General features: G+C 35.3%; 1 protein-coding gene across 2 annotated transcripts in view; it reads right to left on the reverse strand.

Moving 5' to 3' along the window:
• Positions 1–12,314, reverse strand: part of LOC122026388 (valine--tRNA ligase, mitochondrial 1-like) — a 31,730-nt gene extending 19,416 nt beyond the window's left edge. The window contains exons 1-12 of one of the 2 annotated variants that reach the window (XM_042585092.1): positions 12,158–12,314; positions 11,542–11,591; positions 11,166–11,207; positions 9,750–9,794; positions 8,838–8,900; positions 8,560–8,729; positions 8,403–8,475; positions 7,663–7,728; positions 7,469–7,552; positions 6,300–6,377; positions 6,036–6,119; positions 5,867–5,946 (exon numbers count right to left, since the gene is read on the reverse strand). In XM_042585092.1, coding sequence (XP_042441026.1) covers positions 5,867–5,946; positions 6,036–6,119; positions 6,300–6,377; positions 7,469–7,552; positions 7,663–7,728; positions 8,403–8,475; positions 8,560–8,729; positions 8,838–8,900; positions 9,750–9,794; positions 11,166–11,207; positions 11,542–11,550 — 794 coding nt within the window. In that variant the 5' untranslated portion in view covers positions 11,551–11,591; positions 12,158–12,314. The remainder of the gene's footprint in view (positions 1–5,866; positions 5,947–6,035; positions 6,120–6,299; positions 6,378–7,468; positions 7,553–7,662; positions 7,729–8,402; positions 8,476–8,559; positions 8,730–8,837; positions 8,901–9,749; positions 9,795–11,165; positions 11,208–11,541; positions 11,592–12,157) is intronic. The other variant, XM_042585093.1, reaches the window with a different exon arrangement.
• Between the last annotated feature and the right edge of the window lie 4,670 nt (positions 12,315–16,984).

Raw genomic sequence — 16,984 nt, forward strand, 5'->3', positions numbered from 1 at the left:
TACACGGAATAGTATCACAACCCCGTACAGTAACTAAACGAGTTAGGTACCAACTATTGTAAGGGAATGTGGATATATCTACAAACTTTAGAAAAGAAAGGGTGAATAGGAAATCGCAAACTGACATAGAATTGGTCTTTGAAAAAAGGAAGAAAACCATCTGGAGGCGTACGAGGGCGAGCATAGGCGAAAGGATTGCGATTTGGTAGTTGTCGGGAATGTGATAGGTCATCTTCATTTGAACAACCTCGTCACCGTTGAAATCGGATGTGGTAGAGGTATACCATAGCCCGGGGGGGACACGCCATGAGACAGAAGATGGAAATCGAAGATTGAAAGAGAGAAAGGCAAAAGAACTTGGGAGAAAGATCGCAGGTGAGAAGCAATGGGGACGAAGGCGAGAGCAAAGGAGACGATAAGGCGAAGGAAGAAATTAAGGGTTTAAAAACCCTGTTGACGATTGCCCCGAGCTATTCGATCAAGAGCTTTGGAAAACGGGGCTTAATCTTGGCCGTTGAATTCGAAAAGACAGCAATCACATCAGATCCCAACAGTCGTCTATCACATCACATATGCGATGACAAAGGATTACGACACATGGCATTCAGTCATATGTGGCATTAATGAGGAATAGAAGTGTATGATTAAAAGGCACGGTCGGCGTGCTTTACATTAATGGCCGAGTATTTAAACGGTTTCCAAGAAATCATGATGATGTCAGCAGCAATTAAAAGGCACTAAGTGAGGAGAGACGCTCAGAAAAGAGATCAGAAAGAAGTTAAAAAACGACTGAGTGTTGTTCATATCGGACCCGAGCGGCAGCTCTAAACCCTAGTACGTCCAGTCAGGGAGAAATTAGCTACTTGACGAGTAATAGAAACAATGAATGCATAGCCGAATGGCAGCTCTAAACCCTAGAACACCCGATCGAGAAGAAAAGTTGCAGAACATACTAATTGTCCAGTTAGTCGGACTGGCAGCCTCCTTCGACTAGGTTTAAGGGAAAGGCTTGTGATACGGTGATAACGAGAGGCCCATCAAAGATGGGTCAAAGCAGGGAAGAGCGGTTGACGTGGATGTCAAAGTCAAAATAGTCAAAACCCAGGTCCACAAATCAAGCGAAGTTGACCGAACGGGCCTCCAATGTTGATCGGAAGTGAAGACGGCCATCCTCTGAAAACTTGCGACTAGGGTTAAGAGTCAAACAGTAAATCTCCCGGACCACCGTCCCTGTTGATCGGACGGCATGTCCGGTAGGACAAAAGGCAATTCTCCGACAACAAGAAAGTCGAGTGAAGGAAAGGTATCAGAGCAACCAAGTTGGGGCGTCCCTGCCAAGTGTCCTCCGAGCGGCCTCCACAGCCTACAGTGGAACCCACCTACATATCTCATCGTACTCTTTTGGAAGTTGTGTCACTAACAACAGAGCATGTCCAACAGGCAAATCATACTTTAGAAGATTCTAGCCTGTCATATCAGAGATTTGTCTGCTCGCTTAAGAAAAGGTATCAGAGATTTGTGTGCTCGCTTAAGGAAAAGTGTCAGGGACACTTTTTGGCTTGTCTTTTCCTAGGACGCTTTGGAAAGTGTGTCTATGCTTTGAGATGCGTGCACAAACGCTATAGTAACACTATAATGAGGGTTTCCATCCACAAGCAGAGGTATACGATATCTTGTTATTCTCCACTAAGCCGAGGACTGACTTGAGCGTCAGAGAGCCAACGTCGAGAAACCCTTCCCGGCATAGCACTAACGCTCCTAGTTTTGCAGGACAATGAGGAGTCTCCATCAAGTCAACCGCAGAGTCACGTTCCCAGCCTACCGTCTTCTCCGCTTTCAGACAGGATCAAGTATCAATGTATCTCAATACCTAAAGATCATATATTTGGAAAAAGGAGCCAATTTCCTAGTGCATTCTTGAGAAATTATAGCATATTTAGAGCCATTTCCGAATGATCATGATACGAGGGATCTCTAAAATATATGACTAAGATGTTAGGTCTTGTAATTATACAATCTTGTTTCCGTACCTGTCTTCTATACTTCCTAAGGTCACTTAAAGGTTCAATAAAAAATTATATAATGTGTTAATAAAAATTCTACTTTATTCATAATAGCTTCAATATCTAAAAGGATGTAAATATCATATTTCATTTAACAGCATAATACAATAAACGGAAGAATTTGACATTGATTTATAACAAAATTATGTTTATATTTTCAACTCATGATAATGTTTAAATTATTATTTATTTTATTTTATTAAAAAAATAGTTGAAATAAGCAATAGAAAGCTTCCTCAGCAAATGCTTTTGACATAGAAAATCAATTGTCATCAAATGCATTTAACATAGAAAAACAATTGTCATCAAATGCTTTTGGCATAGAAAAGGACTTGTTGTCAAATGAAAGATCTTAGATGTGACACCACTTTTTAAGTCCATCAATTCTCACCCTTATTGTCATTTTATTTATAAATGATTTTGTATTTATATCACTGTGAGATTTATTCTTCTCAATGATTAGGTATCGGATGCACATTGAGTATTGCCAACTCTGTCTCTATTTGACAAGATTTATGTATATATTATACACACACCATAAAGTTACGTTGCACACCATGCAGCGCTAGTGTGCAACTGCACGGTGCGCAGCATTTTCATTTTTTTTCTTGCAGTTATGTCATTTAGGGTTTTGACTTTAGGGTATAGGGGTTGGGTTATAGTATTAAGTCTAAAAAAAATTCAAACAGAAAAAATACATTAGGTTTAGGCACTCACGAGATGTGCGGTGTAAAGTGTGCGGCATATCAAATTCATATATATATATATATAGCCTGCACACCTTTATGTGAGCGGTTGTCCGACGGGACGATCTGACACGGTCAAAATTTAATTTTTTTAATCTCCCTCATCTGCATGTAATAACTCTCTTCTCACTCCTTTGGTGGCATGCAAGGTGATGTTGGTTTGTAGAAACCAGCGTCAAGGTGGTGCTGACACCACCAAACCAGCACCATCCACCTTCTACATGCCAGCACCACCTTGGTGTTGGCACAACCAAATCAGAATCATCCACCTTGGTGTTGGTTTATGAACCAAGTGTTGGTTTCTACAAAGCACCACCTTGGTGGTGCTGGCACTAAGGTGGATGGTGCTGGTTTGGTGGTGTCAGCACCACCTTGCATGTAGACAAAGGAGAGAGAAGAGAGTTATTGCATACAGATGAGATGAGAGAGAGATTAAAAAAATTAAATTTTTGCAGCGTCAAATCGCCTAAGTCAGACGTTGAGGGTGCTCACATAAAGTTATATAGACTATATATATATATATATATATATACATTTTCAATATACTAGTATATTAGGTTTAGATTCATGTTTTTAATGTGTTAGATTTACTTTTAGCTATTAAATTTAACTTTTAATTAGTTTCCTTTTTAATTTTAGAATCATATAAAAATAAGATTTGTTGAGAATTGTATTGATGGTCACAATTCTTTCCCGTATGGCTATAAGTGAACCAACCGTTCATGAGCAAGTTTGGTAAGAGTTTATTTATGTCTGTTCAATATACACAAGGTCAATTAAATGAGCAAGCTTCAACAACTATTAAACTAAATAAACAAATTTGAATGCAAATGTGTTCAATGTTTATGAACAAAAATCGTGAAATGTTTGTGAACAATATTCATAACAAAGTTTGTAAACCATATTCATCAACAAAGTTCTAATCAAACTTGTAAATAAACAAACAAGATTTCAAAACACCTAAACAAACTTGTAATACTAATCAACTAAACAAGCTTAAATGTAAAATTTTCAAACAAGCATCTAAACAAACCAAGCTCAAGCTCATAAAAAAAGAAATCAAACCAAGCTTGAACAACCATTTCAATGGCTTGATTCATTTTAAGTTCGGCTTGGCTCGGTTACCTTATCAAACAAGCTTGAACATAGCTTAGCTCGGCTTGGCTCATTTACAACCCTACTTTTCCCTTCTAATTATCTAAAAGACTATTGCTTTATATGTGAATTGTATTGTATTACATTGCAAATCATGAATTATATGATTTAAACATCTATTCCTGGAACTAATTTGACATTAGGATACATTAAAGTGTCAATTTGTTTGGCCCTAAGCATACCAACCTCATCAAAATATGAGACTTTACTAGCTCAAACTCAGTATAAAGAATGTAAGGAATCTGATGGTGAACAACTTATCTAAGTGATCTTGCATAACTCTGACAACCAACGTGATCCAGAAGATGTCACTTATATAAAATGTAAAAGCCTAAAATTAATTAGCGTGGGTGGTCATCTCAGTGTTTTACATAATTGGAAGAGATTATCAATGTCATCATAGCCCTGACACATGTCACCATATAAAAGTCTCTTGCTTATGTCCAAATCTCATAGCAGAAGAAGAAACAGCATATGCTGATAAAAGTAACATCAATGGTCTATCAAACAAGGGCAAGTAATTAAGCATTAAACTGCTCCTATATAGATTTGGTAGACTCATAAATCTCAGCATCTCAGTGATGTGAGGTGTCCTAACTCAGCTTGGCCGACAAACCAAACTCTAATTGTCGCAACCCACAAAATATAGGTGTTATTTAGTTCATCTATGATAACAATCATGGAACCAAAAAAACTCCAAAACCCAACAGTGGGAGTTAACGAGGATGTAGTTTAGAAATCAAACATCATGAATTTAAGGGAGTTTTGAAGGATCCATCAAACAAAATAAATGTGGATTCTTTTAAGTTTTTTGTTCTTTTTAGTTTTTTAGAAAAAACGAGATCAGTACTTTAACCCAATTGGCCTGCCCAAGAAGCTACAGGGGACTTGATATCTGTTGTTGATCATTAGCATTTAGCAACATTAGCGATTCAGGTGGCAATGGTGGTTTTCATTGCTTCCATAGAAGGGACAACATGTGGCATAGGTGTGCGCATGAGAAATGAGCGCATGTATGCCAAAACTATACAAGCAATCAAAGGATCTTAAGTAGGGTCGTTAGCTCATGTGGCATAGGTGTGCGCATGAGAAATGAGATGTACATGTGTGCGAAAACGGCAAGTTCTGACCCAGCAGTGGCAATGTTGCTGGACAGCAGCTAGATATGCATGAGCAGCAATGGTGATGCTAGATAGCAATGGTGCTTCCAATCAGAAAGGTACAGTTCCATGAAGCAGGCCTTTATGCCTAGTTATCGAGATCATGCGGTAGCATGAAGGGCATAGAGTTTCTAACAGGGGGGGCCACATAGCAACTATTGTGCAAAGGTTCTATAATTGCACAGCAGCATTTTGGTTATTAGAGAAAAGCACAGTGAGAACCCCACGAAGGCTGACATCATCATGAGGGATCGCACAAGGGACTTGGAGAAGGTTAATGTGATTGCAGGGCTCAGCTTGATGGATCGAGATCACACATTGCTAGAAAGAGAGGAAGGATTGAGCAAGAAAGCCCTAGGAACCCAATGCCATGTTGTGGGGAAAGTTTAGTCTATTCCTCTATTTCCTTTTGTTTATATATATAATTAATCAATGTAAAAAGTTACAAGTAAAGCCTTGATATTGATGATATTTACATTTACTCCTACAATAGCTATATTGTAAGGCAGATATAAACTTTGTGATATATGATACCATACATTATTGTGAGTACAATTAATGTCATGTTTTTTAGATATGGAGTGTGTATCATCAGAACACCACATGTGTTATGCATTGGATAGACTGGAAGTGCTTTCCTAAATTTTATTGAGAAAAAAAGTGTTGTCAGTTGTAGGGATTATAGGATCTCAAATGTCCACACAACTGTAGTAAACAACAAATATTAGTTGAGGGAGCTAACCTGTAAAGTAAACCTTTTTTATAAAGCCTGACAAATGCTTCAGTAACCGCCTTGGATCTAGCATCATCCATGGTAAAACACTGTTCTAAGAAAGAGGTAAACAATATGAGATAGGCCGTTATTTTCTGAGAGTGCGTAAGTATGCCCATTTACGATCTCCTATACTGACCTCACGAGACCAGTCAAGCGAAGCTCCTAACCTACGTTCTTGGTTTAGTATTTGACCACCATAGTCATTTTTCCATTTCCAAACCTACCAAATAAAAACACAAACATTAACTGAACAAGCATGTGAATATCAATTAGGAACAGCAAAATTCCCAATCAACACAAAACATCACATTGAAGAGAAATCACTATTTCTACAAAAGGATGTTAGTCTTTGAAGCTATAGAAAGTCAAGTCCGAAATAAAATACTGGTAAAGAATCCACCTCAGACACAAATTTTTCACGCCCAATATCATGCCTGGTTAACTTGCTTTCACGCATGAGCTTCTTCTCCACAACAACCTGTTAACAAAGTTATCAATTAGGCATAGGATTTGGTGATAGACCTTAAATATCACTTTCTTACTTATACATGCAAGCAGATAATTACAATACCAGAACACAATAAAGGGCTTCCGCAGATTTAATTAGCAGGAGTGACTCAGAGAGATGGTGATAAATAATGGAAATGAAAACACTTCTGTCATTCTACAAACAGGTTGCATACAAAATCTTTAGCATTGTAAGGCATATAAGAGAAATCCAATATTATTGATCCTTAAGAAGTAAATAACTTATTGGACCCTTTTAAACTCAATGCTCCTATTGAATTGCACCGCAATTTTGTTATTCATCAATCTTACCAGTCGAATATTAACAGAAACTGATATTTTTTTTCAACCACGCCTACTGTTGGTCCAATATACCCACCTTAAATCAATAAAATTGCAATAGATCAATAGAAGATTCGGGAAATCTGATGAACAAAAACCATGTCTAAGGGGATAGTTGTCATTCATGGAAATTCCTACCTTATCACTCCCAAAAATAGAGATTGCAATATGGGTTATTAAGAAAACCCTTCAAATGCACTTATTCTTGTTTTTATTGCAGACGTCTCAATTCACATGTTTGTTTCTGATCCTAGATTATCAACCATTCATCACTAATCTTCTTAAAATGTTCGCTAGATCCATAAAACTGTATCGCTACTCCTTGGAGCTAACTTTGGTTATAAATCACTGTCACAGAAGGACCGATATAATAGAAAATGATGGGAAATAAGAAAGAATTTAAGATCTGATCAGGCAAATAGGAACACTACTAAAAGATATTGTGGTCATCAAAATCAGTTTCAGCATACTACATACAGCCTGAGACTGAACCCAATGGTGGTTGCTCAAACTTAAAAGTTGACAGACACCACAACTTGCAAAGCCCTGCTGATGTAACTAAAAACATGAGCACTCTGCTATCAATTGCATTGATGCATTGACACCTCACTCATCATTTTTTATTTTGCATAACTAAAAAGTCATGCCCTACAGAGTAAACAAGATGGAACAAAATCAAGCCTAAATATAGTTCATGAGCATTATGAAAAGAATTATTACCTGGGTTGCTATACCAGCATGGTCCATTCCTGGCACCCATAGGACATTATAGCCAGACATTCTCCGCCAACGAATAATTGTATCCTAAGATTGCACAACAAGCCATATAAATGCCAAATAAAACAGAGAAATAAAAGGACAGATACAGTATCCCAAGATAGAAAGTAACAAGGAAAACCTAATATAAAAATTACCTGTATAGCAGCAGTAAGACCATGACCTATGTGAAGAGCACCAGTCACGTTTGGAGGTGGGAGGACCTATAGGAAATATATGATTGCTAAAGTAACTTATATTATGACTAAAATGGAAAGAATGAATATCAATTTTTTCTTGAAAAACAATAACAGTCATATCAGCTTGCTGCCACCTAAGAACCCATATTAGCAAAGGCTTCATTTGTTTGGGTCCACTTTTTGTTTTCTAAGACTTCTCATTCAGACAACAGGTAATTTCCTCTCAACCTCATGAATTTCCAAATGACGAATCTATGGGAAAGGAAAAAAACAGAAAACAAAAAAAAAAACAAAAGTTGTAGTCAAAGAGACTAGAAAAGGAGCGCCATCTCAACCACACTATTTATAAATGCTATTTTTTAATCTTTTCTATCTCCTTTCCAACACCATGACTCCCTGTCTTCTGGTAATTTAGACTGCATATCTTGTAGAATATTATAGGATTAAATGAGCTTATTCTATATCAAGACAACTAATTTTTTAACTTAAAAATGTTGTATTTCACCAAAAAGATCCATAGATTGAATTTTTCTGCTTTAACTTTTCCTACACGTAAAAGACTTCAAACTCACTTCACTGGAGTAGTAGATTTTCAGCTAATCATTCATAAGCCATCCAAGATAATTGATACCAGAAAATCTGTGTAGAGAACTAGAGTTAGATATTATATGCAGGTTAGTTTTTTGTAAAGCACATACAATTACAAAAGGAGGTTTTGAGCAGTTTGCATCGGCTACAAAGAATCCTGATGCTTCCCACCATGAATACCATCTAAGTTGATACAGAAAAAATATATAATATGGTCAGAAAATCTGTAAACTTTTGTTATTATTTGAAAAGGTCAAATATATTTACGATTTCTCAACAACACTTGGATTATATTGCTTGGCCATCTGGCGAGAAAGTTGCTTTTTTTGTCCATCAGGGGTATCAGGGTCAATAAAGTCCTCCGTCCTCTCTTCATCAACATCCCTTCTTCTCTGCCTTCGATCACTCTTCTTAGGATCATCAGTTGGCTTTTGTGCCTATCAAGCAATGTATTGTAAAAATTCCAGAAACTAAATCTTTGTTATCATGATATCTATGAAATAATGAATTCAGGTAAACTTTTACTCTAAGGATTATGTCATTACCTGGAGTTTTGCAGCCTCTGCCTTTTGTGCAGCCTTGAGTTTTTTTTCTTCTTTCAGTTTAGCCTATTAAGTTGGAATAATCAAATAAAAAAATGAATGAATGAACGAAGACTAATTTCCAAGAGGAAAAAAAAACCATTTGATCGTGTGAATAATAAATATTGATCAACAACAAATATGAGGAAAGAGAGGAATGAGAAAAAAGCATGGAAAAAAGGATTCATACACCTTACATTACTTATTTGTTCATTAATCTTCTCTAATTTTATTTAATTTACTGCTGGTGCTGTCAGAAAACAAGGACCATGTTAATAGGAAATTGGATGTTGAGGAATCAAATATTGCTTATAACAAAATCAGTATGTAGATTGTGTGCATTGAAACCCTTTCTTAATAAGAAGGATGTGAAGTGTATCCAATTTTTAAGTGCCAAAAATGGAGAACACCATGGCATTCTTTCAAGATACATTCTGAAGTAGCATAACAGAATCAGTTTGTTGATAGTCATTTTTAAGCAAATTAAGAAGAGACTTGAGAAATGAAAGCAAAAGCAGAATGATTTTGGCTCCAAATAAACTGTTGCAGTTTTCGCCTCATTAATGGAGAGTTCAAACGATAATAGTAACAATCAGGCAGTCGAGTGCATGAAGCTCCCGCCAATGTGGGGTACCAGAGAAGGATCAGATCATATTAGATCTATGGTGCATAGCCTTAACCTCAATTGCAAGAAGTTGTTTCCGCGACTCAAATCCGTGGCCACAAGGCAACAACTTTATAGCTGTGTCAAAGCTCCCCTTTCAAAAGATCATAGTAACAATGGACAACAATATTTATTGTTTACAAGGCAAGTATAGTAGCATAATTATTAACCAAAGAACAGATAGGATATGCATTTTTTTATAAACTATAAACCTTTTGCTCCTTCTTGATCTTCCGTTCCAGATCTTGATCATCAATCTGCATATCAATTCAAAGCTAAATGAGAAATGCTAAAATCTTTTTTTTCACTCTAGTAGATCATACAGAAAAAACAAATATCTACTAAGTCCTTCACTAAAAATGATATCAGAGATGGACATGACTTAATTTAATTATTGCCATAACAATCTTGAAAGAAGATGAGAGGGGAGCATCGAGTGTTTTATGTGACCGTAAAGTACCTCTTAAACTTAAAAGTAAGTTCTATAAAATCACAGTTAGATCTACTATGTTATATGGAGCTGAATGTTGGGCTATAACTCGAGCACATAGGCAGAAGATGAGAGTTGCAGAGATGAGGATGTTAAGGTGGATGTGTGGACATACGAGGATGGACAAAATAAGAAATGAGAGCATTAGAAAGAAAGTCGGAGTTGCATCTATTGAGGAAAAACTTCGAGAGACACGGTTAAGATGGTACGGGCATGTACTTAGATGACCAATAAATACTCCAGTTAGGCGATGTGAAACTATGATAAACATGCATATCAAACGAGGAAAAGGAAAACCAAAAAAGCCTTGGTTAACAACAATAAAACAAGATAAAATTTATTTAAATATAGATGATGATATAGTCGGAGATAGAGCTCAATGGCGTAAAAGGATTCATACAACCAACCCCACCTAGTGGGAAAAGGCTTGGTTGTTGTTATTGTTGTTGTTGTTGTAGTAACAATCTTGAAAGAAAAATGCCATAATTAATTAAAATTTCAAGAAAATTATGTTTTCTATTGAGACAAACGAATTGCTTTTTGAATAAATGCTAAGTGCTAATTAAGTATCATTATCATAATTCCAATATTTTTCCTATGTAGAAAGGATTAAGGGATAGGAGAAGGTGGAGAGTGCAAAGTAATGAAATGGTTCTGGAGAAAGCAATATCAAAGCAGGAACAAAGATTTAAAGAGTGGCATATAATGAATCCTAACAAAGACAATGCATCGCGGGAAAAAAAAACATACCTAAATAAACAGTGCATCAGATTTAGTTACATGAATTAAAATGGTTAAAACCTCAGAGAGTATTAATGTGACTAATAAAGAAAGGAAAACATTGAAAATAATTTGAAGACAGAAAAGAGAAAGGAATTTGAAAATGAACAAAAGGAATTCTATGGAAAATATGGATCTGACAATAACTAGTAGTTGGAGAGACTTTCATAGTTCAAGCCTCCAAGGACAGGTATCTGGAAATTTAAAATAAATAATAATAAATATAATTGTAGAATTTAATCAACAAATTGTGTATTTTAGCAGACAAAGGCAATCACCATTCAGAAGAAGACATCACATAACAGTATCACAATCTAGTACCATCAACGAAAACCATAAACAGATAAAATCAGCAAACCTTATCTACTTTATTTGGATTTTCCAGCTTATCATCCATGGGCTGCATAGAATTATTAGAAATTTAGTAAAGAAAAATTACCAAATAAATCACATTTTTCATACAACAACTAGTACAACAAATAACAACCATGCTTAGCAAACAAACTTCAGAAAATAATATATTTATTGAAGCTTTCAAATACATGTATGTGAGAGACAAAGAACCCTTTTTCGGTTATTTATGAGCTTGCTTTTCTGTTCAAAACAAACTTGATCATCCATACTCATAACTAGAATCTGACGGGAATGAAGGTGAAAGAAAGTCGTCAAAGCTAACCCATTAAGCAATTTAGATATGGCATTACCATGCAAAAAAAATAAGAGATTTGACTTACCGGAGCCATTGAACAATCAGCCTTACTGATCAATTCACCAATTTGAGCACCTATTAAGCTTGAGCACATTAGAAAAAATACTAGAATAAACAAAGACAAAAATCATCCTGTAGTAGTTAAAATAGATAGAAGCCACTAAAACAATGTTAACAAAGAAAATTCCACAAGACTTTAAATGGAGTAGAGAAAAAAAAAATCCAAACAATCGTCATCCGTTCCACCAATTCTTCAAACTTTTGCATCATCGTTAGAGTAAAAGGGATGATCATTTCAAAAATGGCTTTTTACTCCCTACTCAATCCTCCAAGATTCCAAATTTTAAGTACATCCTCAAAAAAACAAATGTATCTAAATGCACCCAAAAACTTAACAATATTCGTTTGTAAATTGCCAAAAGCTGAAGGATTTAATTCATCCCGTGAATGTAACAAAAATATATACATCTCCCAATTTATCTTGTCCTATGTTACTGCCTATGCATGGGAAGAAAACTCAAGGCACGAAACGGCGTCCGAGTGTGAGAGAATACAACATCCGACAGCAGCGACCAAAAGAGAAAACAGAGGCGCGAACACGGGATAAGGATAAATAGAAGATTTCGGAACAAAGAAGTTACTTTCAGATGTGCTTCGCGCGCTCCGCTACGGTCGACGGAGGTCGCGAATTCGGCGGCTGGGTAGGAGGAATGCCGAAACAGAGTCTCACACGAGCTCTGAGTTCGACGTCACCAGATGCTGCCTATTAGGGATTTAAGCATTGAACCGGTGGGAGTTTGGCAATTCGACACGGTTGGTTCAAGTGACAATCTAATGAACCGGGACTCTTGAGAGAAATAAAAAACAAAGTTTTATTCCAAAAAGAATCTGATCATATTAAATTTATGAAAAATGATATATTCAAGAAGAAATCTTAATAAAAAATTCAAGAATAAATATATAAATGTATGGGGCCCATAAAAGTGAATTTATATCTTTTCTTTTCATTCTCTTTTTTTCACAAGGTAAACAGTGCTTTAAACATATCATAATTGTCAATAATCCGCCCATCTTAGCATAATTCGTTCAATTTCGTCATAATTTTTAATTTTTTATGTTTTTCAATAAATAATTTCTGAGGATTTTTTTAAATAATAATAATAATAATTTTCATATATATAATATATTTTTTAAAAAAAATTATAATCTAGTATAGCTAGTTATTTCTATTCCAAGATCCTTTCTTTTTCTTCTGCTGGGTGGATCGACAAGATCAACGGTTACTGGACTATCGAGTTCTTCCTTCACTGCTTGATCAATGCTACAAGATGCTGGCATTAGTCTCACTGCTAGTGTTCTTTCACGGATGCAACTATTGATTCTACCTCAAACAAATTTATTCTTCGCGCAGATTAATTTTGAAAGAAAATGGCCATGCTAATTTACCTATCGGATAAATTTAAAGTATAATTTATGTTCTTTTATAAAAGACTCTTATTAAAATTTGAATACTGATGCTTTTATTTATTCTCTTAACGCTATGTTTGGGATGAAGTGAGGGAAAGGGAGGGAAGGGGAAACAAGGGGAAGGAAAATTTAAATTTTGTTTGGGAGAAAGTAAGTTAGAAAAAGAAAGGGTAAGGGAAGGTAAGTTTTAACCTCCCTTACCCATCAAATGAAAGAATTTCTTACACCCCGATTTGGGGTGTAAGTAAAGGTAAAGAAAATTTTAAAAAATTATTTTTCAATTTTATCCCTCAATTATTATATTAGTTATAAAATTTGTTGTTTTGATTTAGGTACCACGCTTGCACCGCCGACTCCAACATCTCACACTTCACGACACCAACGTTTCACCCCGAGGACAGGTAACCTTGTCTTTATCCTTTTTCTCTGTGTCTTTGTATTTTTCTTTTCATTCTTTCTTGGAAAAATTTGCATACAGTCCCCATTGGCAAACATAACTTTGCATGCAGTCCCTACTCCCCAAATTCTTTGTTTTCACTCCCTAGTCAAACATATTTACCTAATTACCCATGATATTTTTAGGTATAAAAAGTTCAAAAATCAGTATAATTCATCTTAAATTTAGTACATTAAATTTAGAATCTAGTATATTTTTTATCAAATTGAGTACGATTCTTTTTTCATCTTAATTAGATGGAAAATATATTAGATTTTCTTTAAATGGTACTCAATTGGATGAAAAATATACTAGATTTTCTTTAAATGATAAATAGTGCTGAATTTAGGAGGAATTATATTAAGAAAAAAGTTATACTCAATTTAATAGAAAATATACTCGATTCTAGTTTAAAGTGCTGAATTTAATAAAAATTATACTCGTTTTTAGACTATTTGTACCTAAAAAATATGAGAGTTAATTTTGATAGAAAATATACACGATTTTCTTTAAATGGTACTCAATTGGATGAAAATATACTAAATTTTGTTTAAATGGTACTGAATTTAAGAGAAATTATATTAAACAGGGAAAAAATTATGCTCAATTTAATAGAAAATATACTCGATTCTAATGTAAAATACTGAATTTAACAGAAATTATACTCGTTTTTAGATTTTTTTTATACCTAAAAAATATGAGAGATAATTTTAATAGAAAATATACTCGATTCTAGTATAAAATGCTGACTTTAAGAAGAATTATACTCATTCTTGGACTTTTTATGCCTAAAAAATCTGAGGACAATTAGGTCATGATATTTACATGAGGGGAGTTTAAGCAAAGGAAACTTTGCATGTAGGGAGTGGAAACAAAGTTTTTTGGATAGAAGGACTGCATGCAAAATTAAGAATGAGATTGGGAATTTTTCTCCACTTTACCGTTCTATCTTCTCCTTGTATTTTTCTTTACTTCGTTGTTTCTCCTTTTTCTTTACTTCGATGCAAACCATTACTTTATTTGAATAGTTCAACAAATAAAGAATGGAATGAGTGAACGTTGATGCATCACAGAAACATATTAAAAGTGATTGATAAAGTTGATGCAGCCAACTCCAATCAATACATATGTGCATGATGTATTGATTTACTTTTTTAAAGTAAATAGATCAATACATCTGTACATCTGTGTATTGGAATAAAGTAAATATTCCAATCAATATATCTGTGCATCTTTATTAATGAATGTATTGACCTACTTAATCAATACATCTGTGCTCCATCATTATTGACAAAGTTGATACAGCCAACTCCAATCAAGTTATTATTACCCTATAAATCTATATCAACTTGTATATAATTTCAAAGGCACTTAAGGATTTGATCAGCAGATGCAACAAAAGTTATGTTTCATGCACATAATTGAATGAATATCTAATGCAATTATATTGTAACTTATAGATAAAACCAGCAACTGTCGAATGAAAAAACAAGTCTATTCGAAATTATGAAAAATTAGTTCAATTATATGGAAAAGATAGGGCTACAGGACAACATGTCGAAACTGCATCAGAAATGCGAAAGAGAAAAGCTAACATGGAAATGGAGAATAATGTTAGTGGACATAATTTTGAAATCATTGATGAAATTGAATTTATGATATCTGAGCAGGAAATCCATTTGGACAATTCAAATGCAGTTAATGTTGGAACCCCCAAGATTGTTTTAGTGTGATCAACAAGTTAAGTTAGGTCCTGCGTTATTTTAACCTTGTGTCTAAGTGTGCAGGAGCTTAGGAGCACAGGTACTAGAGCGGAAGACGCAACTAGCGAGAAGAACGGCACGCGGTGTGTCCGAGGGATGAGGCGCTGCGGGAGAATACCCCGGTGGACGAGAAGGAAGCGTGCGGTGCTTCCAAGGGACAAAAGCCGGAGCGGAAGATTGCTCGGGGAGCAAGAGACGCAGCTAGCGAGAAGGTCAGCACGCGGTGCGACCGAGGGACGAAGACTGCGGATGAGTACGCTGGTGGACGAGAAGGAAACACGCAGCGATTCCGAGGGACGAGAAGCCGGAGCGGAAGGCTGCTCGAGAAGACCGGAAGTTGGGTTCGGGTGAGCCCTTTTCCAGATGGCAGAGATCACCCAAGCGAGCGGATCCGGAGGAGAAGAACCGGACCGAGGTGGGACTGAACCAGAGAAACCCTCCGGGGCGCCCTGAGCAGTAAAATTAATCAGATCGAGTTTTGACTCGATCTGAACGTTGGGGGATAAGTTTTATCCCCCCAGGGCGTCCGGAACCCTTCCAGGCGCCCCGACCAAGGCTATAAATATAGCCTTGGTCCAGAAGCTTTTCAATGAACTCTAAATTGTAATTCCAAACACTTGTGCACTTCTATTCTAGTTTAGCTTCTGTTTTCTGCACTTCAACGTTGTACGAGGCTTCTCCGCCTGAAGGAGTTTTTAGTGAGCTTAATCTTCCTTAGATTAACAACCACATCGGTTGTAACCAAGTAAACCTTTTGTGCCTCGCTTTTTCTTTATGCTTTTAATTTATTAACTTACTTTATATATGCAAGTGTTAGCTTAAAGAGTTCGAGGAGGGTTTGTTTGTTTTATTCTACAGGACTATCCAACAACCCCCTCCTAGCCGGCCGCAACGGTCCTTTAGTTAATGAGGGCGCTCAAATTCCATCTCTTAGTTCTGAACCAACTAAATCTCAAACTACCTCTTTTGTTGGTGCATCATCAAAGAATAAGAGTGCAAAGAAATTTAAAGTTGATAATGACAGTATAACCAATGCAATTGACTATGTAGCTCAAGCCATTATGAGCTCAACACATGAAATAGTTAAGTCAAATGAACTTCCAATTCCTGAGCATGAAGTGTGGAGTTTGTTGATTCAATTAGGTGTTGAGCAACATATAATATCTACATGCTATTTGTATCTTGTTCAACGCCCGAAGATGTTGAGAGCTTTACTTGGATGTCCTTTCGAACATCGCAAAAACTTGTTATTTCAAATGTTGGATGGAGAGAATCTACGACATGATTAGTTTGTTGCTTGTTAGGTATTTGGATTATATATTTGGATGCTATGTATTATGAATTTGGATTATATGTACTTGGATGATCTTGGATGTTTGTTAGATTATTATTATTTAATGTAAGACTTGTTATTTGATGATTGGATATATTTTGTACTTATGGTGGATTGGTTTTATAAAAATAGGATATATTTTGTTTCTGTTTTATAAAATAAAAATAAGAATGGTTTTCATTATTATTTTTTGTTGTAGATGTTTTTTTCATTTGAGGTATATGGAAATTCACAATAGATATTTAATATGTAAAGTCTAGGTTCACCTTTGAATGCATAACCTATCTTATAACATCTGTAGATAGATTTATTTGTTAATCTTAACTTGATAATAACCTATCTTTTAAAAATTAATTTTCTATATTAAAAAATAACTATTTTAAACGATAATATAAAAATTTAATTTTATTATTCAAAAAGATCTAATTTATATTTATAAAATAAATATTAATATTATAAGAAATATCTA

Source organism: Zingiber officinale, chromosome 10A (assembly GCF_018446385.1).
Source record: "Zingiber officinale cultivar Zhangliang chromosome 10A, Zo_v1.1, whole genome shotgun sequence".
Taxonomy (NCBI): Eukaryota; Viridiplantae; Streptophyta; class Magnoliopsida; order Zingiberales; family Zingiberaceae; genus Zingiber; species Zingiber officinale.